Raw genomic sequence first — 27,194 nt, forward strand, 5'->3', positions numbered from 1 at the left:
GTAGTTTTCTCTTACTTTTTATGCTGTGGAAATCCTTTGATGCATGGCTTTTGAGTTGTTCTCTGTATTTCTTGTGCCCCTTATGGTCCCAAAGCTGATGGTTCCTTAGTCAATATATGCTTTTTGATTGATGGTTACTAGACATTTCCTTCTATATATGCCTTGCCTAGGCATTGCCAGCTATTCAGTAAATGTTGAGTTGTCCAAGAGCACAGTGATTGATTAATAGCATGGAAAGGAAGTTAAATATTTTGACAGAAACTGACAAAGGAGATATTTTCAGCATTGAAGAGTTGTACAGCTAAGTGTTGGCAGATGGCCTTGCAGTGAAAAGCTGTGTCTTTATACCTTTTCTTACATACTGCTTACATCAACCCTGTTTCTGTGCACATGGCTCAGAGTAAAAGTTTTTAACATGGAGTGTGTGAAGGTTTATAAAGTCCAAAAATGCATCTTAGAATCACCAAAGAAAGAATTTAAGGCTTAAAGAAAGCTGTGCCATTAATAAATGCAAAGTAGAATATTCAGCCCAGTCTTATCTAACTCGAACACTGAGGAATAAGTCCTCCAGTTGTAATACGACGTCAGTGCTTTGGGGGTCATTGGGGTGAGAGTTGCTGGGCTGCAGAGGGTATGCGGTTTTCACTTTTGAAATTGAATATTTAAAGCAAAGCTTATAAACCAATGCCCTTAAGGGACATGGCAACCGAGGAAAACACGTGTGTGTGTGTGTGTGTGTGTGTGTGTTGTTAGGAAAGGGTCAGACAGAGTTCTTGATGTCTTATGTACTAGCCTTCCCACAGGAAGCAGCACGGCGCCTGCCCACATTTTAAATGTGGGATGCCTGTGGATCAGAAAAGTGAAGCTAATTTGTGCAAGGTGAAATTGGAAGGAACATGGTGGATGTGGGGTGGGGGGATGTAGAGGTAGAAGAGAGCCGAAGCGAAAATTCCCTGCGCGCATTTTTCCCCCTTTAACCTATCTCAAGCTTTCCTAAATCCCACTCTAGCCATCTCCCTTCACTGAGAAAGAAATTTGTCTTTGTTGTTAAGAATCCCCTCAAGTCCTGACTTTATTTTAGAGAATCACCCTGAAAGTAAAACAGTCTTATCGGGTTTCAGAAGGTGGTCGCCTGCTTCTAGTCTTCTTAAATAAGATGGTGTCTAGAGGCCTGGCTAGGCCCCAGTATTCTGTAATGTTCAGAGTATAACATAACTCACTTGCATGTGACTTTGGTGAGCATGCTTGGCTAGCCTTAAAATAGACTTTGACAGCATATGAATTGCGGTTATACTAGCTGGTGGGCTGTCAGTAGGAATCACAGTGTGAGTGGTTTTTTGCAACAGTTGTGCTATTCACTCAGAACTGGAATATTTCACATATCTCTATGGGAGTCAGGCTTTCAGGGAATAACCATCAAACACTGTGGACCAGGGGGCACTTAAGCAATCTCTAAGAAGCACGCTCTCCAGCCTCTGCCTCACTCTTTATGTTAAAATGCAGAGACAGGAAACCCATTGAGGGTGTCCTGATCTTGCTTTTACTTAACTGCATATGACTTTGCGGTGATTAAAAGAGTCTTATTCCTATCAAAGGAAACAATATAATTGATATAACACATAATGGCTGTTTGCACATAAGATGAAGTTTGATAAACGTGTAGAAATTTAAAGTTGTCATTAAATTAAAAAAATTGTGACAGCAAATGAAAGTTTTAGTTTCTACACACACACACACACAGTTTATGTGGTATTATAACTTTTATAACATTGTAAAAATTGGGTGATGATGATGATGTGTGAGGGGGGCACTGGGTCTCTTTACCTGGGCTCCAGAGGTTGTATTGACATAGACAGGCTAGAGCACTAAATACCTTTATTTTCTAATCCATCTATCTGGTCCCAGTATTGAACTTCACCACAGTTTTGAAAACGAGAAGGCATGCTCTCTTGAAGATTCAATAGTAACTCTCCGTGTGTTGTTTATTACCCATATGATGTAGCAGAGTGATGTACACCTGGATTCAGAATGAGTAGTCTTGGAAGTTGTGTTTTGCTTTGCTTCTTCCTAGCTGCATGAACGTGGACAGGTCACTGGTCTCCATTTATCATATTTGTAAAATGGAATGAGAAAGTACTGTTTCCCTTCCCCTGTCTCAAGAGTAAAATATATAATACACCAGAAAATATAGGAAGGTAATGTTTACAAAGTAAACTGAATGTAAAGTTAAGTAAATTTTTTCAACATACTGTTTTCTTTCATGTTCCATTTAAGGCTAGAAACTGAGTAATGTTTTCTGTGCATTCAACAGGTGTGGAAACTTAAGTTCAGAAAAGTTAGGGGAATTGATTTAATTCATAAACCTGTTGTCACAGCGAGGAACTTGGATGTGAACCTTAAACCTGGTGGCTATCCTAGTGAAAAAAAAATGATTTATATACCTCTTTCTTTTAATCTTGTCATCGTTATTCTACTTTTCTTCCCTACACCTTTTCCTTTTGTTCTTCTTCTGTCTTGTTCAATAGTAACCAAGAAGTGGTACCAAAATCTGTCATGATTCACTGTAGTCAACTTCGGTATTGCTAAGGAACAAATCAGAGCTTAAGAAAGACAATGATCATAGTGCAGTCCGTAGTCAAATATTTGTCTTTGGTAATTCATGGGGTAGGGAACCTCTGAAGTAGTTCCCTATACGTTGTAACTAAGTTAGGGGGACTCAGCATGCTCTGTGGGAGTAAGACAGGCATAAACAACTGTAATATGAACAAGGAGTTATCACATGCCTGAAGACAATATTAATACAAGGAACATTCAGAAGAGAAAATAAATTAATGCCAGATAAAAGGTCAAGGTCTTTATACCAATGTCAAATAATGCTTGTTCTTGCCTCCTTCTAAACCACCAGAATAGCCCAGTACAGTTGTTACTCAGTGGAGAAGGGGGTGGGTGGAATGAGGAGTTAAAAGACAGGCGGTTACACTTGGGAAAGAAGTCAAAATAAGTGGAGCTACATCCTCTCCCTCCTTCAGATTTCCTCTCAAGAATTTAGTTCCTTCAAGCTTCACGAAGCTAAAGAATATTTACTGCAAAAACACATAGTTAGAGGGCTAGAGGAAGGATAGGGGAGGTACAGAGGGGGGATCTTCTCAGTTTTTACAGATGTTGATTTCAAGTTCCCATCTGGGAAGAGCCTGAGGCCCCCCCAGCATAAAAATGCAAGTCAGAACCTGGGCGAGCAAGCAGAACAAACCACAGCACCCAGAGATGGAGTTAGAAGATCTCTAAGACGTTTGCCAGTGGCTGAGTAAACATCTCCTCTATTTGTGTGTGCTCTCCCTCTCTTTCTCTCTGTCTTCTTCTATTTACTGAAATTTGGAAACGGCCACAGAAAGTCCTGATTACATAAGGGTCCCATCTATAAAAATCACTTTTTTTGTGTGTGTTTTACATACAAAGTAACTCTACTGTAACCAGCTTCTTGTTTCTATGTGTTTTGTTTAACAACAACAAGGGGGGGCAATAAGAATGATTTTTAAACCGTGGATAATGAAAATAATAAATGACATATTTTCCGGATTAAATTCTGACTTTATCCCAGAACATCCTAGAAATGCACTCAAAATGCAGGAAACTGCAGAGCAGTTGTACCTCAGAGCCCACGAGTAGTTCCACTCGTTACTCAGACATCTTGGCAGACCACGTTCAAAACAGCTAGCAGATTAATTTCACTCCATTTTCCAGACCCTCACCTCTGGAAAGCAGGAAAAAAAAATGTCATTTCAGAAGGATAATAAATAGTACTTATAAACAAGGCTGGAAACGGTGGAGAGTGGAATGGGGTTGGGGGATGGGGAGAAAAACTCTTCAGTTACAATGTTTCAGGGGGGGAAAAAATAAGACAAATTTCAAATCAAGTTGCTCCACTAGACTACAAAAGCAGTTTGGAATGTTAGGCGGATGCAAAAGGAATAAAGCGAACGTGGAGGGGGGAAGGAAAAGGAGGCCGATAAAGTTTCTGGCTACAATACAAGAGACGTATCATTACCATATGATCTAATGTGGGTGTCAGCTGGATGCCTCCCTGAGTGAAACCTTAGTTTTTAACTGAGCTATGGAGTAGGCGCAGGAGGTTTTCAACCCAGTGACAGTCACAGAGCAGCACTTCCCCCTCCTCCTTTCCACACCTGCAAACTCTTTTGCTTGGGCTGAATATTTAGTGTAATTACATCTCAGCTTTGAGGGCTCCTGTGGCAAATACCCGGATTAAAAGGTATGGCTTTCAATAATTGTCCTGAACTCTGCTACAGGCTAATAAAACTTCTGTCAAGTGGAGGGCAGAAGGAAATATCTGGGGAGAGAAAGAAAGGAAAAGAAATTGTGCTAAACTTTTAATAATCTTTGTGCAAGCTTAGAAACGAGTTGCTTGAAAACAGAAGTTGCATCCTCGCTTAAAAGCTGGTTGCATGCATTGTTTTAGTGCTTTCTCTTGTGTTCTTACAAAGATGCTTATTAAAAATTTGTAATCTAACACCATGACTGTCTATATTGATGTTTTTGCATTTGTACTGATGAAATGCTTTTCTCTTTATGAACTGTTAACAGAAAAACATTCTAAGCTAGAATACTGCTCGTGCCTAGATTAAGTATTTAAAGATTTCTTTTTCTGGAATCTTGCATACTTCACAAATCTTTAAAACCTCAGCAGGTCAAGTCTCTGGCTGTAGAGGTATAATGTCTATTTCTGTAACATCAGAAATGAATAGGAATTACTACTAGAGAGGTGAAAAGGAACATATTTATTATGTTCCTGTGAAAATATTTGTTATATTAAAGATCTGAGACAGTACAGCTGCATACTTTCTTGGATATAAATAAGTGTTCATGTCAATATTTTCAGTGTAAATGAAACTTTCCTATGAGGTGCATTCATTATGAGGTGAGGGTGGGGGTTCTTATTTAACTTCAGGCAGAGTAACCAGAAGACCACTGGTTCACGAGCCCCAGTGATCTCTGTACTTATGGCTGTTTCTGCCTCTTGCTCTTTATTTTAGCAGACCCTCCCCCCCAAAAAAAAGCACTTTGGGTTTTATAATAGCTCGTGTTTATGGACAAATGCTACTCTTATTGCTTATCTTTTAATAATTTCTATTGTTACTGAAGTTTTAAGTTCACCTAGCAGTGGAGGATTTAAATTTTGTTCTGTATTTACAGATTCTCTTGGGTACTTAGTTGTTAAGTTTTGACTTTGAAACACCTACCAAGGTATAAACATGTTTATACAAATGTTAATCTGGATCATATGGCTAAGTAAATAAAGTAAGGTTGTCAAGGGGCCAGAAGTATTACTTTTGATGAGACAGTTCTAAACTACAACAACCATTATTAATAGAAGAGTAACTTTACAGATATTTGGGAGGAACAGTTTTCACGAGATAAAAAGTGTGTCGCCTCTGTTACAGCCTCTTTTCTTTGTATATGGAAAACCTCTTTTTGTTGTTCTTGTTGATATTTATCAGAAAAGGAAAAAAAACACTGAAGAAATCATGAGGACCATTGGCAAATATTAATCGCTCTAACATGCTGGATCTTTGAGCATTATACATATTTTTAAAAAAAGGAATTTCATGGGAGAATTTGAACAAACTTTATAAGCATGTTTTTTTTTCTTTTCTAGGATAATTTAGGGCTCTCTCTCTCTCTCTCTCTCTCTCACACACACACACACACACACACACAGAAAAAAAGCAAGTAGCTGAAATGGTATGCAGTCTGACAGTAGCCAGCTTCAATCTAAAGGGAGATTACACAGAGAATTTGCACTATTTTACCAATGATAAACAAATATAAATAATGACAGTGTTCTTCTGAGCCAGTGTTCAGTGTTGCCTTTTTAGGACTGTTAGAGCAGCCACCAGGCAGTTCTGTTGGGAGAATGGATTATACAGAGACATCTGCAGTAACTCTCCTTACTTTTTATTAAATCTGAGATTACTTTGTTTCATTTTTTTTCTTCTAAAATTACAAGGCATTAAATATGCAAGGCCAGCAAACCTGTGGTAAACCATGAACATTGTATTTTAATGTGAAACAGATAGAAGGCTTCTCTTTTCCAGCAATCCAAATAAACTTCTTCCCTAAACAATAACCTCTCTTTAAGACAAACCCAGTAACTGAGTGAGAATGCATTGCTAGAGGACACTTGTTAGTGAACTGGAGACAGTTGGATGAATCACACTCCTTATGATCTTTTAAATTGAAAAATTATAATCCTGCATGATATGTGCTCCTTTAGGCATGTTCCAGTATTAAATATAAATTTAAAATGAAAGGCGATTTTTTTTTTAACTGTAAAGCATTTGTTTCTTTCCTAGTGGATCTGGCAAAACTTTAAGGTGCAGCTTGCTTGTAAACTTACAATTCTACGTTGAGATTATGAGTCTAAAGGAAACACCTGCAATAGGTTTTAGGAATGCTTACTGCAGCGGGGATCTTACACCATGTCGACTCAAAATATAGATTGCTTGATCTCTGTTTAGAACATTCATTTGCGGCAATTTAATTCATATCCAAAGAACTAGAAATTTGGTGTAAATATGCAAATTGTGCTTTGAAACATGAGGCATTTTGGTTTCTTGGAAAAAAAAAACAGAATGCACTCTATTGTTAATAAGCTGATGGTCAGCTGAGTCATTTGTGTTCCAAATATTGTGCAAGGCATGAGTACAGAACAAGGAATAAAAAGACACACCCTGAGGGAGAACATCCGGTAATGTGGGGACAGAGTGAACACACAAAAAACATTATAATATGTCATAAGTTCATTAAAAGATGTGATAGCAGCGTGCTTAGGATCACAGAAGAGGCAGCAAACAGTCAGGAACTACAGGAGGGAAACCCAGAATCTCACATAACCTTTAAACTTTCTCAGAAGGTATGTAATCAAAATGGCAAAGTGTCTGAGTGTCAGGGCTGAGGTGCAGTCTTAAGATAGAGAGAGAACGTGCGGAGAAATGTAGGTCTGAGTATCCATTGGCATCAAATTAGGAGTGGCTTCACATACAACTCACGCCATGGTTACCAATATCAGGTCACATGAGCTGGCAACAAACGGTGGCAGTAGAACTGAACAAGGTGAACCTTAAGTTTTAGACAATGACTTGGGCAGCAACGTGGAAGATGATCCTGAGTAAGAGAAATGTTCAGAGCAAGAATGAGCAGGAGCATCTTACAACAACTTGCGGGGGTGGTGGTGAGGAATCCTAGACCAAAGAAAACAGAGGAGGGTCTAGAGATGGACATGGATGGATGAGGTGTCTCTGGTAGGACTAGGGCGTGTGTCAGCGGATAGGCGAAGTTTTATTTGACTGTTGTATGGCACTGCTGAGTGCGCATGGAGCATACCAACCTGACTTTTTATTAAAAAACACCGGGCCAGTCATTTATCACACCGTCTTAACCCAGGCCCCAAGGTGCAACAAAGTTTTAGTCCTGTTTGGATTGCTACTGGTAAGCAAATGGTTTGCTTTCGTCTGTAATCACCTTTACAACCTTTCAAACACTTTTTTGCATGCCTGACCTCTTCATAACAAACATTATTTTCTATATTTTTCTCTGTACTCTCTCTGCTGTGAGATTTTATGAAACAAATAACACATAAATTAAGTGGAGGCCTTGCTCCTAAACCCTTCACTTTGTTTTCCAGGTTTCCAGGTTGTGACATTACATGATACAATCATGAAGGCAACTCTCATTTTACTCCTTCTGGCACAAGTCTCTTGGGCTGGACCATTTGAACAGAGAGGCTTATTTGACTTCATGCTAGAAGATGAGGCTTCTGGGATGAGCGAGGAAGATCAGCGTCTTCCTCTGCCTGATCTACCGGACATAATGCCACTGGTACCCGAGTGTCCCTTCAGCTGCCAGTGTCATCTTCGAGTGGTGCAGTGTTCTGATTTGGGTAAGTAAGCTGGGCCAGCCTTGTACCTCTAATTCGCGGAACCGGATTCTCCTGAGTTTCTTTCTTCTCTTGGGTGGCATCTTCAGGTGGTATTTCTTTAGTTCCAGAAGTGAGAGACAGCGCCACCTAATGAGGAGTAGGGAAAGCAGTCAGAGAGAAAGAGAATTAATTTTGAGGCTAGGACACTCCATGCTTTTGATAGACGCCACCCTCCCCCAACCCCTTTTTAAGTCAGTTCCACCAACTCCGCAATTTGTAATGAATCACTTAAAAATAAAATTTTCCTGACTTTAATAGACTTCCTTTGGTAAAGTAAAACATCTAACAATGCATCGTCTTATATTTTGTTTCTAAAGCTGTACTTTTTCTTTTTCTTTTTTTTCTTTCTTTCTTCCTTTTTTTTTTTTTTAATTCTTGATTTGTTTTCCTAAAATACTAGATTCCAAAAAAGCCTGGAGTGTCCCTTTATTCTTTATGAGGTCCAGGCAACAGAGATTAAACATTACTAACTTGCAAAATATGCAGTTATCAGAAACAAAGTGAGTTGGATAGTGTAACAGAAAATTATCTTCCAGATACATAAGCCCTCCCTTCATCCTCCACTCTTGGTTTTTCTCTTACCTTTGGCACTTTTTAGCCAACTGATTATGGGCTTTAGACAATTTCAAAAGAAATATTTACAACTAAAGCACAATGTAAATACCTGGAATAATTTCGGAGCATGTAACTCTAGCCTAATACACTAAAGACAGCTGACTTATCCTTTTAAAAGTAAAAATCGAAAAAGTGGAATTCCAAGAGCCACATGCTTAGAAGATAAATCTTCAGAAAGTTTGAAGGCTCCACAGTTGGTTTAAAGGTTAGTGAACTTGGCTCAGATGGCAGCTGGTATTTCTTTCTTTCTCTTTGCTTGTAAAGGAAAACATGATAAGAGGACTAGTATTTTACATGTGTGTGTGTGTGTGTGTGTGTGTGTGTGTGTGTGTATGTTTATGGAAGAAATACCACAACATAAGACTATGCTTCTCTGCGAAGCTCCATATTTATTCAGGGCAATTTGCTAGCCATATTTTGCAGAGAAATGACCCATAGTATTAACCAGGGAAATATACCACACAAAGGAACTCAGACAAGCATAAAACTGTTCAGCATCAACAGCTGAGGAATACTTATCTCAGTTGCCTTCAGTGCTGACACAAATTGTACTTTACCTTAAATCTCCAGCGTGAGCTATACAGACACTTTCAGGAGGTTAGAGGCAGCAGCATCAATCCACTCATTAATTTGGTGAGTAGGTTGTAACCTGTGATGAAACAGTGGCATTCTAGGTGTGAGAACATGAATTATTATCAGTTTCCTTAGGGTTATCCTTGTCAGAGTTTTTAATGAGGCAAAAGAGATACAATGCTCAGTCTTAACATTGTCTATGTACTATTTAATACAAGCAGACATTTTTCTATTTAAATGCTTCCTCTAAGGCACTGGTGTTCAGCCTTTCTACTGCTGCAACCTTTTAATACAGTTCCTCATGTTTTGGTGACTCCCCAACCATAAAATAATTTTCACTGCTACTTCATAACTGTAATCCTGCTACTGTTGTGAAGCATAATGTTAATATTTTGGGGAACAGAAGCTTGCTAAAGGGATCATGACCTACAGATTGAAAACCATGGCAAGAAGGGTTATTTGTTCTGATGTTAAACAGCATTGATTGTTAAACAGTCCTTTCAAAGAGAATAAATGAAAATTGAGAAAGTAAAGCCCTGCCATTTGTCTACCAAACAAACAAACAAACAAACAAACAAACCTGAAAAGCTTCTGGAAGATGCATGAACTCTTTGTCTGTAGTTATCACACTTGAGTGTAGTATTATTTTGTGCTTATCTAGAACACAGAGGACTGAGAAAGTAAACATGAATTTGCCATAGATGATGGCCAAATTCTTCTGCACATTTTCTTGTAATTTAGTTTGTGATTTTACCAGAATTCAGTGTGAGACCCATAGCTTCTCTTCTATCATTATCAGATGAAGAAATCTTTAACTTGAAAAGCTAAGCAGCAAGTGTAGTCTTTAACAAATTAACAAGTCCAGCTGTTATCTTAAGACAGTAAACAGAAAATACAACTAGTTCTTTTTACATATGTACTTTTTATACATATTTTTTACAAATATGTAATTTTTATAAGAATTGGATGCATTATGTCTACCGTGTAATATTTTGATGCACATATACATTGGGTTATGCTTAAATCTATCCATCCATCATACCCATCATCTCGAACACTTACTAGTTCCCCATGGAAATAATCTTTCCAAACTCTTTCCTCTAGCATTTGGAAATATATAGTACCTTCCAGCTATCTAGAGTTGCTTGACTGTGCAACCTACAACAAATTATCATTCTCTAACTGAAGTTAATAACCATGGATCATCAGACTTTCCTCATGAACTACCTGTTGCTGACTCATCACCATTCTACCCTTAGCTTCGGTAAGATCAGCTTGTGTACATTCCACACAGGGATGAACTCATACAGCACTCATTTTTCTATTTACTGTTTGTTTCATTTAACATAAATCTCTCCAATTGCATTCTTGTTGCATAAGACAGGATTTAACAACTTTTAAAGAACAGTAGTCTCTTTTATATGTGCACCACAATTTCTCTCACTATTCATTAGGTAATGCATACTAGAAATAGTATTGTATCAAATTACAAAACTTTGTCTAGGAAATGAAACAATAGAGGTGAGTGACAGCCTCTATTGGGAGCCTAATGGGAGAGCATATTTTCAGCTATATAACCATGAAAGGCTTTTATATTTTTTTTCAGAACATATAAGGACCTTCAAAAATCTGCTAGCAATAAGAAAGTAAGTAAGTAAGTAAACTAAAGCCAAGAATACATAGATCAGGACTGAGGCTGTGCCTAGAAAGGGAATTTCAGGTACTCCAGACAGCTCCAGCTCAGAGCCCAGAGCAGCACAGACAGCTATTCATAAGACTGAGTCTTGGGGGATCCAGCCAGACTAGACTTTCATGACCTTTGGTCCTTATAATATTTAGTTACAAATGCATGAGAGACACTAATTTAAAGCAAACTTTCTGATCCCTTGCCAGATTTCTTATTTTAGGTTGTAAACTAAGTGAAAATGTTTAAAAGCTGCCATGTTTGAGGGGCATTCATCAATGGTAACAGTTACATTTTAAAATTGAGCAATAGACCTACATTCACATTTCTCAGAAGAGACACTTAATACATGAAAAAAAATAATAAAGGTCATTTATTACTGGGGAAATGCTAATCGAAACTATCAGCAGACAGCAGGAAGAAAGACTTTATCAAGAATACTAAAAATAGTGAATGTTAGCCAAGTTCAGTGGCACACTCTTGTAATCCCAGCACTCGGGAAAGTAGAGGCAGACAGATCTCTGTGAGTTTGAGAGCAGCCTGATCTACAAAGTAAGTCCAGGACAGCCAAGGCTACACAGAGAAACCCTGTCTTGAAAAAATAAATTAAAAAACTAAATAAATAGTCAATGCTTAGGAAGGTGTCAAAAAGGGAGTTCCTGAATTCTATGGGAAGGAGTTAAAGAGAAATTTGCCCTCTCCTATATGCAACTTGATATTTTAAAAAGCTTTTTTTATCATTTAATGAATTGATATGTATTTTATGTTGCTAGATAGAAACTAAAAAATGTTAAAAACAGTCTTAAAACAGTAACATTTATGTTCAGGATACTATCTCATAGATAAGCATCTAGACCTCAAAGCAGTTTGTGATGTGTTTTCTCTTACTTGAAATTGATTTCCTGATGTGCACATGGCTCATGAACCTGTACAAAGCCAGGTATGGTGGCAAAATCCTGTATTCCCAGCTACTCAGGAGACTGAGGAAGCAGAGTTGCAAGTTCAAGAACTCTTTAGGTTGTGGAGAGGGAGTGGGAAGGGATAGAGACAGAGAGAGGGAGAGACACAGGGAGAGACAGAGAGGCAGAGATAGACAGCATGTGAGAAAGACAGAGAGCGAGTTCAAAGGTCATTTTAGGCAAATAGAAAGATATTATCAAAATAAAAGGTAGAGAGGCTTTGTTATCATAACCTATCACCTTCTTTTATAAACATTGAGGATTAGTTTTATTTCTTCCTGACAGTGTTTAGCTATCAAAATGATCCTTAGCTTAAGGGTATTTTCATCTCAGTGTTTTCAAATGAGAGCAGAGAGGCTCGAGTGTTTGAACTCGGTGTCCTACCCATCTGTAATTCACAGATGGGTTAGTTTTAACCCAAGTCATTCTGAAGTTAAAAAATGTTTAACATATCTGATATTTTATTGATTTAAAAAAATCATCTGGAGTCTGTTTCCTCATTAAATAGAATAAAGTTGAAGAGGGTACAATTTGACTATAATCATTTGTTAAAAAGCATCTGGTAACTGAACGAAGGCTTTTCATCCACACATGGAGTTTTGTAGATAAACTCTCTGAAGGTCCGGAAATTCATACAACAACAATGAACATAATACTGGACATTACTGACAAGAAGAACCAACTCAGGGCTAAGACGTTTACACTAAAAATCTGTGTTTGACATACCTGCAAAATAGATTGTCGTCTTCAGGATAACATTTATTAATAATTGTAATGTGTGGAAGAGAAAAATAGACCCAGATTCTAATGGAAAAAAAAATAGCCTCCATTCTTCCATTCTTCCTTATTGATACTAATCATAGTCGATAGGAATTGAGACCCAGCTCTGCACTGTGATAATTAATCTGTACTACCGTTTTTTGATTGCTGACCAAAGTCATGTCAAAGGTCTCATCCAAATTTGCCTTCTGGCCATAATGACCAAGACAAAAAGCTATTATTGATATTGAAAGCACAAGAGTAAAATTATGTAAATATCTTTCAATATGCAATTCTGTAAAATAAGATAACAGCTCAGCTGTTCAAATCAGTTGTTGCTCTAGAAGGGAATTGTTGTTTAATTCCCAGGACTCACATGGTAGTACACCTTCATCTGTAACTCCAGAACCAAGAGTAACCCAATGTTCAGTTTGGACCTCCATCAGCACAAGGCACACATCTGGTACAAAAACATGCAGGCGGCTAAACATCCACACACATATGAGTAAAATGAATAAATATTGAAGTTCTTTTAATAAGATGAAAAAATTTTAATCTACCAAAGAGCATCAACGAGTCTCAATGAATTACACTTATTCACATATGCCTCCTATCCCAAATAACTTTGAGGTAATTTCAGATATTTTATATAATGCATATCAAGTGTATTTTTGTAACATATAATGAATTAAATAATAAAAAGTAAATAAAATAGTCATAACGAGTTTATATCTAAAATTAACAATCACTCAATGTGTATATTTCCAATGATTCTGTAAATAGTACCACACTTATTCCACACCTAATCAATGTTTATTATAACCCATGTAGTACAAACATTGCAGCGTTCTGGAGAGACAGTATCACCAGTTTCTAAATTCATATTCTTGCATGCGTAAAAGTTGATGCTTTTCCACTGGACTGTGAACTGGAGTCACTCGCCAGCTTTAAGAATAACTGTTAAGTCTTTTATTATTATTATTATTATCATTTATTACAATTTATTCAATTTGTATAGTGGCTGTGGTCCCCTCCTTCATCTCCTTCCAATCCCACCCTCCTATCTTCTTCTCCCTCTATGCCCTCCCCCTAGTCCATTGATAGGGAGGTCCTCCTCCCCTTTTATTTGACCCTAGCCTATTAGGTTTCATCAGGACTGTTTGCATTGTCTTCCTCTGTTCTCTGACAAGGCTACACCCCTCAGGGGGATGTGATCAAAGAGTCTGCCACTGAGTTCATGGGAAAGAAAACCCCTGCTCCACTTACTAGGGTACCCACTTGGAGACAGTCTATGGGCTACATCTGAGGCGGAGTTTTAGGTACTCTCCATGCATTGTCCTTGGTTGGGGTATCAGTCTCTGAAGGAGATCATGAAATTTGCAGGCAAATGGTGGGAAATAGAAAAAATTCATCCTGAATGAGATATCCCAGAAGCAGAAATACACACATGGTATTTGCCCACTTATAAATGGATATTAGACATATAATATAGGATAAATATACTAAAATATATACACCTAAAGAAGCTAAGCAAGAAGGAGGACCCTGAGTAAGATGATCAATCCTCACTCAGAAAGGCAAATGGAAAGGACATCAGAAGAGGGAGAAAACAGGGAACAGTACAGGAGCCTACCACAGAGGGCCTCTGAAAGACTCTATCTAGCGGGATATCAAAGCAGATTCTGAGACTCATAGCGAAACTATGGGCTGAGTGCAGGGAATCTTATGAAAGAAGGGGGAGATAGAAAAACGTGGAGGAGACAGGAGCTCCACAAGGAGAGCAACAGAACCAAAAAATCTGGCACAGGGGTCTTTTTTAAGACTGATACTCCAACTGAAGACCATGCATGGAGATAACTTAGATCCCCTGCACATATGTAGCCTATAGCAGCTCAGTCTCCAAGTGGGTACCCTAGTAAGGGGAACAGGGACTGTCTCTGACATGATCTCAGTGGCTGGCTCTTTGATCACCTCCCCCTGAGGGGCGAGCAGCCCTACCAGTCTGCTGAAGAAGACAATTCAACCAGTCCTGATGAGACCTGATAGGCTAGTGTCAGATGGAAGGTGAAGAGGACCTCCCCTATCAGTGGACTAGGGGAAGGGCATGGGGGAAAAAGAGGGAGGGAGGATATGACTTGGAGAGGATAAAGGAGGGGGCTACAGCTGAGATACAAAGTAAATAAATTATAATAAGTGAAAATAAATAAACAAATTTAAAAATAAGTTATCATAATACTGTTGTGAAAGAAGAGCATAACAGATTTAACTGAAAATGATCTCTAATTGTATCTAATTCAAAATAATGATGAGCAGATCCGTAAGTATTATATTTTTTTATTATAAAAATGGAGGTCCAAGAGCTAATCTGCAAAAACAACAAGTCTAAAAGTTTATTTTTATGCTTAAGTCTTCAGGTAAGTAGCATATAGCTTAGCTCAAGCAGCTTCTGTTATAAAGTTCAACGGTGACAAAATGAATAAAAGGAGCAGCCATTCAGAGATAGCATTCTTTCCTTACACATGTGAGATTTCCTGTCAGCCTCGCATTGTCCAAATGTTAAGACAGCCTGTAGAATTTTAGTTCACAATTATACAAAAGTAAGCATAAATGGAAATCAAATCTTTGACAGAAAACAAGTAATAATGAGACATGGCACTATATTCCAAAGGAAAGGAAATTATGTCTTTTCGTGGTTGGATCACACTAATTATCAAAGATTTGGCAAAAGTCTGCATCCTCTAATTGCACACAATTAGCAAATTGACATTTTTGAAAATGGCAGTGATTAAGATTGTGGAGTAGCCTCACACACCCTTCCACGAGGTAGCTGTTCTGTCGTTTACTTCCTAGTGCTGAAAACGCTTCAATCTTCCATTGCTATGGGAACCATGTCTGTAATGAGATCAGTGTTTATAGAGAATATTATGTCAGCTGAGTACCACATACATTCAAGGCTTAACTTTCTTAAGATGCTGGTCATTGATATGAATAGTATTTCCTCCCAGGGTCATCGGGGTGGTGGTCTGTGGACAAGACCAGCAACAATAACAAGAAAAAAAAGACCTCTTAGAATTAAGTGATTTTAAATTTATATAATTTTCATGGTAGAAATGAAGACATTTGAAATTTGATTGCCATGTGGTTTCTGAGTACATGCTCATTAAAGGCTCAGAACTGGAATTTTATCTTCCCAACATAGTAGCTATTGAATGCTGTTGTGATTTTAATTTTAATGGAAAGCCCCAGTGAAATATATTTTTCATGAGTTATATTCCTAAGTGGGGAAAGTCTGCTTGCTCCAACTGCATATCCAAACTTTAGTCAATGATATAAAGTACTGTCAAATGAGTCAGAGTTCTTTATTACTTAGAGTTTTATAATGATGTAGAACTTGTTTCTATCCAAATTTTTTTAAATAGAATTTTTGTTATATCTTAAATTATAGATATTGACATACTTTGTAAAAATAGAATTTCTAGGTATTTTTAAGTAAAATTTGTTATGTGTGTATGTGTGTGCATGTGTGTAACCAGGAGTGTGCCTGTGTCTATACCTGCTTTGTGTGTATATAAAAAGTGCCCATGGAGATAAAGAGGACCTTGGATTCCCTGCAGCTGGAGTCACAGTTGTGAGCTCTTCATGTGGAGGGTAGGCAGCCAAACCAGACCCCATGCATCTGCGGTACGCATCATTAAGCACTGAGCCATCTCTCTGGACTCAAATGTCCAGTTTTTATTTTACTTCGTACACTCCCCAAAACAAAAATGAAATTTTGTAACAAAATTGGTAAATGACTAGTGAAACATATTTTTAAGACCAAGAAACACTTGGTGGTTATGCACATACATTAGCATAGTGAACATCTATTTTCAAAAATTAAAGCTTCACAGATTAAGTTCACAGAACTTAGGACACTACATTTATTTTTTCTCCTAGTTGTCCATAGACCTGTGATTATAAAATGGCCATTAAAACCCATAGCGTCCTAGCATTCTAATTCAAATAAAAAAAAAAAGTCCCCAAAAAGCCTAGATACATTTTCAATATACAGACAAGAACTTGGTTACAAGTTCAAATAACTCTAAGTTTAACTGGAAATCCCTGTCGGTGTTGGGTGTGTAAAAGGAGATGCACACTTGGTTGGAGCACTCGGTTGATAAGGCATTTATATGGGTAGTACAGATTTACAATTCACTCCTATCAAATATCGACAAAACATTGTTAGGGCACAACATGTAGAAAGATATTTGAGCCACATACTAAAGGAAACACAATTTTCCTCTATGCAGAAAAAAAATTAATTATAAAGGAAACATTTTCAGTTATGACTAAGGGAAAAAAAATCCTTGATTTTGCTGGGAAAGATAAAACAAATATTTTCAACTACAATTGATGTAAGTCTTGGAGAAAAACACATTTACAGATCAATTGAATCCTCACTTTGCTTATAAACACACACTTTATAATTTGGAATCAGTTGTGATTCCATTACTCAGTAGATGTAGGCAGGAGGATGGCAAATGGAAGGGAAGCCTGCAAAGTGAAATATTGCCTCAAAAAATTTAAAAATATCCTTCGTGATTCTGTAGTTTGGAAATCCTTCTCATGGACTATGCATTCTTGTTTCTCTTATACTAGGTATGGCAACAGTGCCCAAGAACCTTCCATCTGACACAACGTTGCTAGACCTGCAGAACAACAAAATAACTGAGATCAAAGATGGGGACTTCAAGAACCTGAAGAACTTGCATGTAAGAATTATTTTATCTTTTTATTTGTTATAAGGTCAGGCTCTATTTGTCTTTTCAGAAGAAACCAACAATAAGACCAAAACTAGCTGTGGTGATAAAATAGTACACACGACTTTGTTTATTAGATTCTCTTCCTGGCGAAGAGAAGGAAGCAGAGTAACGCATTAAGTAGACACTAAAAAGAAACGTCACCAGTGTTTTTACATAATCCACGTGTCTTTACTATTTACTTCAAAGTCTTTATACTTCAATCTTTATCATTGTTTTCATGAGTAAATTTATATACTGCCACAGTAGATTGCATTTCAACCACAGAATAAAACACAGAACACCTTAATTCTAATGCTATTTTATGTTTTTCTTTCTTTTGTTTTTTGGTGTGTGATTCATTCTCTAAGATGGGTATAGATAACCTTTGATATTCTCTTGGTAACAACAGAATAAATAATAACCATCCATATGTTGTTAAGGAAATGTAATTCTACAATATACAAATTTATTACTTTGTACTTTATTTTTTTAATTTTTAGACTTTTCTTCATAGTTTATTCGTTATATATCCCAATTGAAGCCCCCTCCTTCAACTTCCCCAAGTCCCTTCCTCCTTCTTTCTTTCCCCCTTCGCCTTCCTCTAGTCCACTGAATGGGGGAGTTCTCTGCTACTGCCATCTGCCCATAGCTTGTTAAGTCTCATCAGGACTGCCTGGACCCACTTCCTCTGTGGCCTGGCAAGGCTGCAGCATCAGGGGTGAGTGATCAGAGAGCAGTCAACTGAGTTCATTACTGAGGCAGTAATGAGTGAACAGCCCCTCACTCAAAGGTCCACATGGAGACTGAACTGCCACATCTGAGCATTGGGTCTAGGTCCTCTCCATACATGGTCCTCTGTGGGTACAACAGTCTCTGCAGAAACCTCTGGGCTCCTTGTGGGGGTCCTGTCCCCTCCATGTCCCTGTAATCCCAACCCTTTCTTCCTCCATAAGTCTCCCTGCAGTCTGCCCAGAGTTTGGCCTGAATCCAAGAATACATCAAAGACCAAGATTATGACCAAGTAAGCTTCATCCCAGATATGCAGGAGTGGTTCAATGCATGGAAATCCATCAATGTAATCCACCATATAAACAAACTTAAAGAAAAAAAAACAAACAAATAAACATGTGACCATCTCCTTAGATGCTGAGAAAGCATTTGACAAAATCCAACACCCATTCATGATTAAAGTCCTGGAGAGATCAGAGATACAAGGCACTATACAGCAAGCCTATAGCCAATATCAAACTAAATGGAGAGAAACTTAAATCAATCCTATTTTGTACTTTAGATTGTGTATTTGTACATGTGTGTGTTTTCACTTATCACTATTCTATTTTAATATTCATTATAATGATCAAAAGTACATCAGAAAATAGAAGGTACTTTCAGGCGCATTTCATGAGAAGGGATCAGGGCCTGTCCATAAGGCATCTGGAAAATAAGGTGCTGTGAAGCTTCAAATATGAAGGAAGGAGGAGGACGAGAGCCATGGGATACAACACTAGAAGGTCTTACTCCTGACTTCTCACAATTGTCTATACTGCTGAATCTTCTTAGAGGGTTATAAAGGTACTAGGTTGAGGTAGAAGTCAGCTTCCTTGAACATAGATTAGTATCCAAAACAGCAAAGACTGAGCATCATTGTAATGTAAAGTATGCCATGACCAACTCAAGTAGTGCCATGCTTTCTGAGGCAAACCTTTGAAAAGACTGCCTGCAAAGAACAGTGGAATCACTATGAAACTTACCAGTTTTTCAGGGATAACTATGATTCCTTTCAAAATAACAGTGGCCATTTAAAATAGGCAAGCTAGGCATCATTGTCTTTAGTTTATTACACTATAAAAAAGCTCAATATCTGTATGTCACTGCAGGGCCACTATTGAAGCACTGGGTATGATCCTTAATAAAGCTTAAGAAGATGGTTTAAAAGAAAACTCAGAGAGGGCCAGACATGGGGAGAAAGAATGTGAATGTCATGTGTCCTTGACACAATGATATTTCTTTGTGTCAATGATATATAAGACATAGATAACTCTATGTCTACATTGAAAGGAAGGTGACATATTTTTTTTGAGAAGCCACAAAGAGGAAGAGTGACTATAATACTTCTATCAACAATGAGGGGAGAAGCATAGTTTAACTCCCCATTAAAACCTAATTTAAAGAGAATTGCCAGAAAATAGAACTTCTAGTGATACAACCCCAGCTGTGCTGATAATAGTTAATAGACATTTATTTTATTGCTGAGGTGTCATAACAATATAATTCTGAGGCTTAGAGCATTTAATTTGTATTTATTTATTTATTTATTATACTCACTGTTGAAATAATTGAGGAGATGTAAAATAAAATAGGCAATATATAAAATGAATCAGCTACCTGCTACATATTAGAATAGAAATTGTAGATATTAAATCAATAATGAAATGCAAAATGGAATATGTTGGCCTGAGAACAATACAGATTTATAGTAGTCAAGGTAAGATTTAGTAGTGAATTACTTGATAGCTTAGATGACCGTAGCAATGAATATTCATGAGACAGTATACTAGATTATAAAAGAGATCAAATATTTTCTCAAGCTATAGATTCTACATTGATGATGCTAACTAATGTATAAATTTAAAGAATTAAAAATAAGATTCTAGAGTGCAACAAGTTTTAAATTTTTATCAAACAGTTGAGATAGTATATGTGAAAATGGTGAGGTCAGTTTTGTCAGTATGTCCCAACATAAACAACATAAAAATTGTGCATGTTCAGAGAAAAATCAGACAACAGTGCATACCCAATTTAAAAAGCAGCATTTTGAGAAAAATGTGACAAAAGCACTTTAAAGGATTATTGGAGTGTAGAAAAGTAAAGAGAAAATCAGGCTTTGTAAGGCAGTAGAAAAATGAACAAGTGATGATAAAATGACATGTAGGTTTGACTGAAAGTTACAGGTTTGCATGAATGAGGAAAAGACCTGAAGCTTTTTTTTTCTTTTTCCTTTTTTTTTTTTTTTTTGAGACAGGGTTTCTCTGTGTAGCCTCAGCTGTCCTTTTTAGAACAGGCTAGTCTTGAACTCAACAGAGATCCACCTGCGTCTGCCTCTGCCTCCTCAAGTATTGGGATTACAGGTTTGCATGAATGAGGAAAAGACCTGAAGCTTTTTTTTTCTTTTTCCTTTTTTTTTTTTTTTTTTGAGACAGGGTTTCTCTGTGTAGCCTCAGCTGTCCTTTTTAGAACAGGCTAGCCTTGAACTCAACAGAGATCCACCTGCGTCTGCCTCTGCCTCCTCAAGTATTGGGATTACAGACATGAGCAAAGAGCATTTTTTGAGTATTTTTAAAAATTTGTTAATTTTATATCCTGATAGTATCCCCTCCTTCATCTCCTCCAGATCCCACTCTCCCTTCCTTTTCTCCTTTATCACTGTCCCCTAGTACCTCATAAAGAGGGAACCCTCCTCCATTAACAACTGCCCCCAGACTATCAAGGCTCTTCAGGACTGCCTGCATCCTCTTCCTCTCTTCTGCTTGGATGCCTCTGAGTCCCACTCCAGCCCATGGCTTGCATATGAAGGCTTCATGACAAAGACAGCCATATTTGTCTAGGATTGTCTGAGTCCCTGCTAAAACGATTTTCATAAAAGTGAAAATAAAGAGCAAGGGTCATTTAAATTAGTTGATACAACTTGAAATATGAATTAACTTTGCATAAATTTTATTCCAAGTGTACTTTTTTTTTAGGGAGGGAGAGTTCTCTCACAATAGGTAAAACCTTTTAGACATACAAGTATAATCTGAGTAAGTTTTGAAAGTTCCTAATAGAAAGGCATCCTGTTTTGTAGGGCTCATTTCAAAACTCCTGTATACATGGCAGGAATTTTTGTTGTTGTTTTGTTTTGTTTTTTTTTTCTTTCCATAAGTTTCCTTCTGGAAGGTTTTTGAAGCAGCCGTCAACTTGGCAGGCCTCTGCTTCTGCTTCAATGTGTTCATCGGAAGAAGCGGAGAGTTTAATAGAACCTGTGATCATGCGGGGGATGACAGATATTTTTCTCAGTCTTTCATTCTCTTTTTTGCTACCCTGTTATTATGCAAACGGACATTATAATTGTGGTTAGGATAACTGTAACCGAATGATAAGGAAGGGAAGAAACAAAAGTTTAGTAAAGATTAAAATAGAAAAGGTTTAGGGGGTTAGGGGGGAGTCCTTTATTCCCCAATTGTTATCTTCATATACAACCCTGTGGGTTATTTCTTGGGTAGTTTTATAGACCATCTATACATATAGAGAAGCATGCATAACTTTTATATAATTATGAAACAGCATTTGATATGCTTGTTTTAAACTACAGGAAAATAGATATAGTAAGGAATGGGTTTTTAAATAAAAAGCAGCAATTGTCAGCCGCTGAATGCCAGCAATATCTGTTTACTATTCAATGCTCCTGTTGGAGCTTTCAAACCTAGGAAGCCTTATTTTAACCCTCCCGACTAGTGTCATTTAATATCACCTCTCTATGGATGAGGAAACACAAGCAGACAGAGATTGGTTGCATTTTCATAGTCACGCAGCACAAAAGAGCCAGAACTTGAGTATAGAAGGCCAGGAGCCTAGACGTGAGAGTGACCCAACTGGACTCTCGGAGCAACACTTGGGACAGTAGGGGCCCCACATAAAAGTCTTTTGAGAAACATGTATGCAATAGTAAGAGTCGCATTTCAACATTCCACAGAGTAAACCGATTTTTTGACTGGATTCATACATTGCCAATGTCAAGTCTTCATTACTTCCTTCTAGGTCTGGCATTGAAGGATTTCTACTTCATCTTAAATTAAGGTTCTGCGATCTTAAGTACAGGCAAATGCTGCAGTTTGCCTTAGTCTGTGTTCTTCTAGCTCAGGCTTTCATCAACTCTGTTTTCCTTTAAAAACAACTTTCAGTTAAAAAAAATTATGTATTTTGATTATGCTTTTTTTTTTTCAATGCAGTTTATTCAGGAACCTTGAACAATCCTTGGACCCTGGGGAAAGCCAGCCCACAGCTTAAATAGCCTCTGGGTAGCCAACCCAGGCGTGCCACGTGGGCAATGCAGATAGGTCCACATACATGGAAGCAAGCCAGATCCTCAGCCTTAGCCAAATGTGGAATTGTTCGTGACAGAGAGCACTCACCATCGGGAAGGTGGAAGGCGGAAACCAGCTCCATCTTTAAGGCATAGCATTCCGCAGCTCTCTACAGTTCCCCCTTTTTGTTTTAGACGCATCAGGCAAGAGTAGAGGTCTGATCTCTGATATTAGAAATAAATTGGGACTTTGTACCGATGTTTATTTAGGTGTTATCCACCCAAAGAGCATCAGACCCGTCTGATACCTTTTTCTCAGAGGCGGGACCTGGGGCATCAACCCGCATGCAACTAGACATGCTCTTCTCTGGGTCCAAAGCGGCTGACCCTGAGTGCAGTGCTTAGCCTCGCATCCTGAGCGTAACATTTTAGCTTTTTATGGTATCCAACCATGCTTGGGGAGAATGTCCTGCTTCAATGGCTGTAAAGGCCTGAATGATCATGGCTGCATCACACTGTTGTGAGACTCTAATCTTGCATATATACCACAGGCAAACCAAGGAGACCAACACCAGAAGGTCTGCTAACGCTCCCATGCCCGCCCATTCCTTCAGATGATTCATGGCTGCAGCAATCCATGATGATAATCCTGTGGGTAGTCCTGCGTCCACTCTGGTAGAATTTACTGTGACAATGGCCACTCTCAGCTGCTCCATCGTAGTATCGAATTCTCCAGTCCAATTACCTAAAATATAGCTCGATCTTGGAACTACAGCCACCATTGTTACTACCATCTCATTGGCGGCTGTTGGAGCTACCACCAGGGCATTAGCCATGAGTCATACTGGGCAGACTGCTCAAACCCTGAACAATCATTTAGCCAATGTAGCTCATGCCTTAGTTGTACATAAAGGAATTAATGTTCAACTAAAAGGAAGCTTGATGGTGTTCAATCAGAGGATTGACCTCGTGCAGGAGCAAATTGATACCCTATGGCAAATCGCTCAACTTGGCTGTCAATGAAAATATGCTGGACTTTGAGTCACTAGCATATAACATGAGAATTTTTCCTGTGCTGCAAATCTGTCTAAACAATTGATTATGCTTTTTACCCTCTCACAACTCCTCCCAGATGCTCCCCATTTCCCTGCCCATCAAGTTCAACCTCTCTTTCTCTGTCTCTCAACAAAATCATGTAAAAATACATAACCAGAAAAAAAGAAAAAAACTAATATGACAAAAAGTACCAAAATAAAACAAAAGATAGAGAATCCATCTTGTGCTAGCCAGATGCTCATGGGCATGAGGCCTGGTCTGGGGTACAACTGGTCTATCCAGTGGCCTTCCATTGGAGAAAACTCATTTTCTGTTTCCCAGTGGGTATCAATAGCAAACGGCTTATTAGTTCTTAACTTGGGTTCTTTTCCCCCAGTGCTGGTGTTCTTTCTGATTCGAATCTGTGCAAGTATTATGAGCACTGTCACAGTTTTTTAGTTCATTTGTGCATAAGTCCTATTGTGTCTGGAATATGTTGTTTGCTTGTAGTCATTCACCATCCTTGACTCTGAAAATTTTTCCTCCTCTTCCACATAAATCCTTGTGTCTTGGGAAAAGGTGTGGTTGATAAAGATATCCCAATTAGTGCTGAATGTTCCAAAATATCTTACTCCCTACACATTGTCCAGTTGTTGGACAATTAATTACCATCTGTTAATTACTATCTACTGCGAAAAGAAGTGTCTCTATTTAAGGTTGAGGAGTGATCTTGTCTATAGAATTATGCCATTAGGAGTCATTTCATTGCTATTATATTTTAGCAGAATAATAGTGGTAGGCTTCCTGCTAGGTTCATGACTTGCTTAGTCTCATGCTCTTGGCCAAGTTAGTGGCGTCAAGTGTGGTTCCATCTTACAGAGTGGGCCTCAAGTACAATTAAAAACTGATTGGCAACTCGTGGAGTTTCTAGGTGGGCACCAGCTCAATTTCTCCATGTTTGATGGCAGAAGTAAGTAATGTCTTCAGGAATAGGGCTTTGCCATTGTACAGGATGACCAATGACCTTCGCAATATTTTTTAATTTTTTTTTGGGGGGGAGGGCCATTATCCAAAATGATGTAACCTATCCCTGGCACAGAGAGTTCTACTTGGTAGCATAAGGTGTCTAGTTGGGGCATTCGCACCTGTTATATGAGACTGAGGTTTCTACTGTGGTAGGTTTCCGTATGCCTGTTACAAAAGTCTTCAGTGCTATTTGTCTTTTCCAATAGTCCCTCCTTTACCTTTCCCCATGCCCCTACCTATTAATCCTTTTAGTTTCTGTTTACCTCTTAATAATCCTATATTCTATTTCCCCTTACTTGAAGGATTCTCTCCCGCCTCCTTGTCCCTCAGTAGCTACGTAGAGGTTACTTTCTGTTTATTTAAATTGAAACACTCATATCTAAAGCATCAAGATAGCGTGTATATATAAAAAATGTAATATATGTTTTTAGGGTCTGTTTTATCCCAGACAGGATGACTGTTTATAGCTCCATTCAATTCATTTTCATTTACCTGTAAACAATTTAATGTTCAAAAGCTGAATAAAATTCCACTGTGGAATGTACTGTATTTTCATTATCCATTAATCAGCTAATTGGGATTAGCAGCTTGGCTTTTTCCAGTTTCTGGCTGACTATTATAGAGCAGCAATAAAGATAGATGAGCAAGTATCTCTGCAGTAGGCTCCTAAAATTCTAAATTTCCAAGATGAAATCTCAAAATTTAATTTGCATTTTCCTGATGGCTAAGAATGTTGAACATTTCTTTAAGTGTTTCTCAGCCATTTGTATTTCAGCTTTTTTTATTAGTAGTATGTATTTTATTTCTTTTTTTAATTTTTTATTAATTACACTTTATTTACTTTGTAGCCTCCTGTAGTTCCCTCCATCTTCCCCTCCCAATCCTTCCCTTCCTCCTTCTTTTCCACTCATGCCCTTTCCCAAGTCCACTGCTGGGGGAGGTCCTCCTCTCCTTCCTTCTGAGCCTAGTCTATCAGGTCTCACCAGGAATGGCTGCATTGTATTCCTCTGTGGCCTGTTAAGGTTTCTCCCCCACTCAGGGGAGGTGATCAAAGAGCAGGCCAATCAGTTCATGTCAGAGATAGTCCCTGTTCCCATTACTATGGAACTTACTTGGACACTGAACTGCCATGGGCTATATCTGTGCAGGGGTTTTAGGTTATCTCCGTGAATGGTCCTTGGTTGTAGTATCAGTCTCAGAAAAGACCTCTGTGCCCAGATTTTTTGGTTCTCTTGCTGTCCTTGTGGAGCTCTTGTCCTCTCCAGGTCTTACTATCTCCACCTTCTTTCATAAGATTCCCTGCACTCCGCCCAAAGTTTGACTGTAAGTCTCAGCATCTGCTCTGATACCCTTCAGGGTAGAGGCCTTCTGTGGTAGGCTCCTGTCCTGTTCCCTGTTTTCTCCCTCTTCTGATGTCCATCCTCTTTGCCTTTCTGAATGGGTCTTGAGCATCTTAGCCAGAATCCTCCTTCTTGATTAGTTTCTTCAGGTGTACAAATTTTAGTGTGCTTAACCTATATTATATTTCTAATATCAACTTACAAGTGAGTATATACCCTGTGTGTCTTTCTGCTTCTGGGATATCTCAATCAGGATGATCTTTTCCAGTTCCCACCATTTGCCTGCAAATTTCATGATTTCCTTATTTTTTATTGCTGAGTAATATTTCATTGTGTACATGTACCACAATTTCTGTATCCGCTCCTCAACTGAGGGGTATCTTACCCAGACCATTTTTTAATTGTTGGTCTTAATGTCTGAATAGTACCTATTGGGGTCCTGTTAAGAAAGTTTTTTTCTTGTGTCAATGTTTTCAAGCCTGTTCTCTAATTTTTCTTTAATCATATGCAGGGTATCTGGTCTTATGTTGAGGTCTTTGAAATATTTCCAGTTAAGTTTTGTGCAGGTCACGGATGTAGATCTATTCTCATTCTTTTACATGCAGCCATCTGGTTTGACCAGCACAATTTGTTGAAGATGTTGTTTTTTCTCCAGTTGTGTTTTTGGCTTCTTTGCCAAAACTAGTTATCTGTAGGTGTGTGGAGTTGTCTTCCAATTTTTTCTATTTATTGATATGTCTGTTTTTATGCCAATATTATGCTGCTTTTATTTATATAGTTCTATAATACAACTTGAATTTTGAGATGGTGATATCTCCAATAGTTTTATTATTATTATTATTATTATTATTCAGGGTTATGTTAGCTTATTGTGTTTTGTTTGCTTATTTGTGTGTATTTGTATTCATATGAAGTTGAAAATTGTTTTTCAATTTCAATGAAGAATGGTGTTGGAGTTTTGATGAGGAGAGGATTTCTTTGAATCTGTAGATTGCTTTGGGTAGGATGACCATTTTCACAGCATTAGTCTTATCAATCCATGAGCATGAAGATCTCCCCATATTCTGATGTATTCTCCAATTTCCTTTCAATGTCTTAAAGTTTTTAAAATTATATACAAGGCTTTCAGTAGCTTTTTGAGTTATCATGGAGATATATTTCTTTATTTAACCCTGCTACTTTGTTGAAAGTGTTTATTAGCAGTGGAAGTTTCTTGGTGGAGTTTTCATTGACTTTAAGTTATAAAACATTATCATCTGCAGATAAAGTTACTTCCCTTCCTATTTGTATCCCTTTGATATTTTTCATTGTCTTATTATTCTAGCTAAGACTTCAAGTTTTATGTTTACTAAGTATAAAGAAAGTGC

The 27,194-nt window shown here is 37.9% G+C and overlaps 1 protein-coding gene across 2 annotated transcripts in view; it reads left to right on the plus strand.

Annotated features, from left to right (window-relative positions):
• The first annotated feature begins 4,016 nt into the window (after positions 1 to 4,016).
• The window catches only part of Dcn (decorin), a 39,597-nt gene continuing 16,419 nt past the window's right edge, over positions 4,017 to 27,194 (plus strand). The window contains exons 1-3 of one of the 2 annotated variants that reach the window (XM_021658852.2): positions 4,017 to 4,270; positions 7,703 to 7,957; positions 17,225 to 17,337. In XM_021658852.2, coding sequence (XP_021514527.1) covers positions 7,735 to 7,957; positions 17,225 to 17,337 — 336 coding nt within the window. In that variant the 5' untranslated portion in view covers positions 4,017 to 4,270; positions 7,703 to 7,734. Of the gene's footprint in view, positions 4,271 to 6,816; positions 6,932 to 7,702; positions 7,958 to 17,224; positions 17,338 to 27,194 lie in introns of those variants that run through there. The other variant, XM_021658853.2, reaches the window with a different exon arrangement.

The sequence above is a fragment of the Meriones unguiculatus genome, chromosome 2 (assembly GCF_030254825.1).
Source record: "Meriones unguiculatus strain TT.TT164.6M chromosome 2, Bangor_MerUng_6.1, whole genome shotgun sequence".
Lineage (NCBI taxonomy): Eukaryota > Metazoa > Chordata > Mammalia > Rodentia > Muridae > Meriones > Meriones unguiculatus.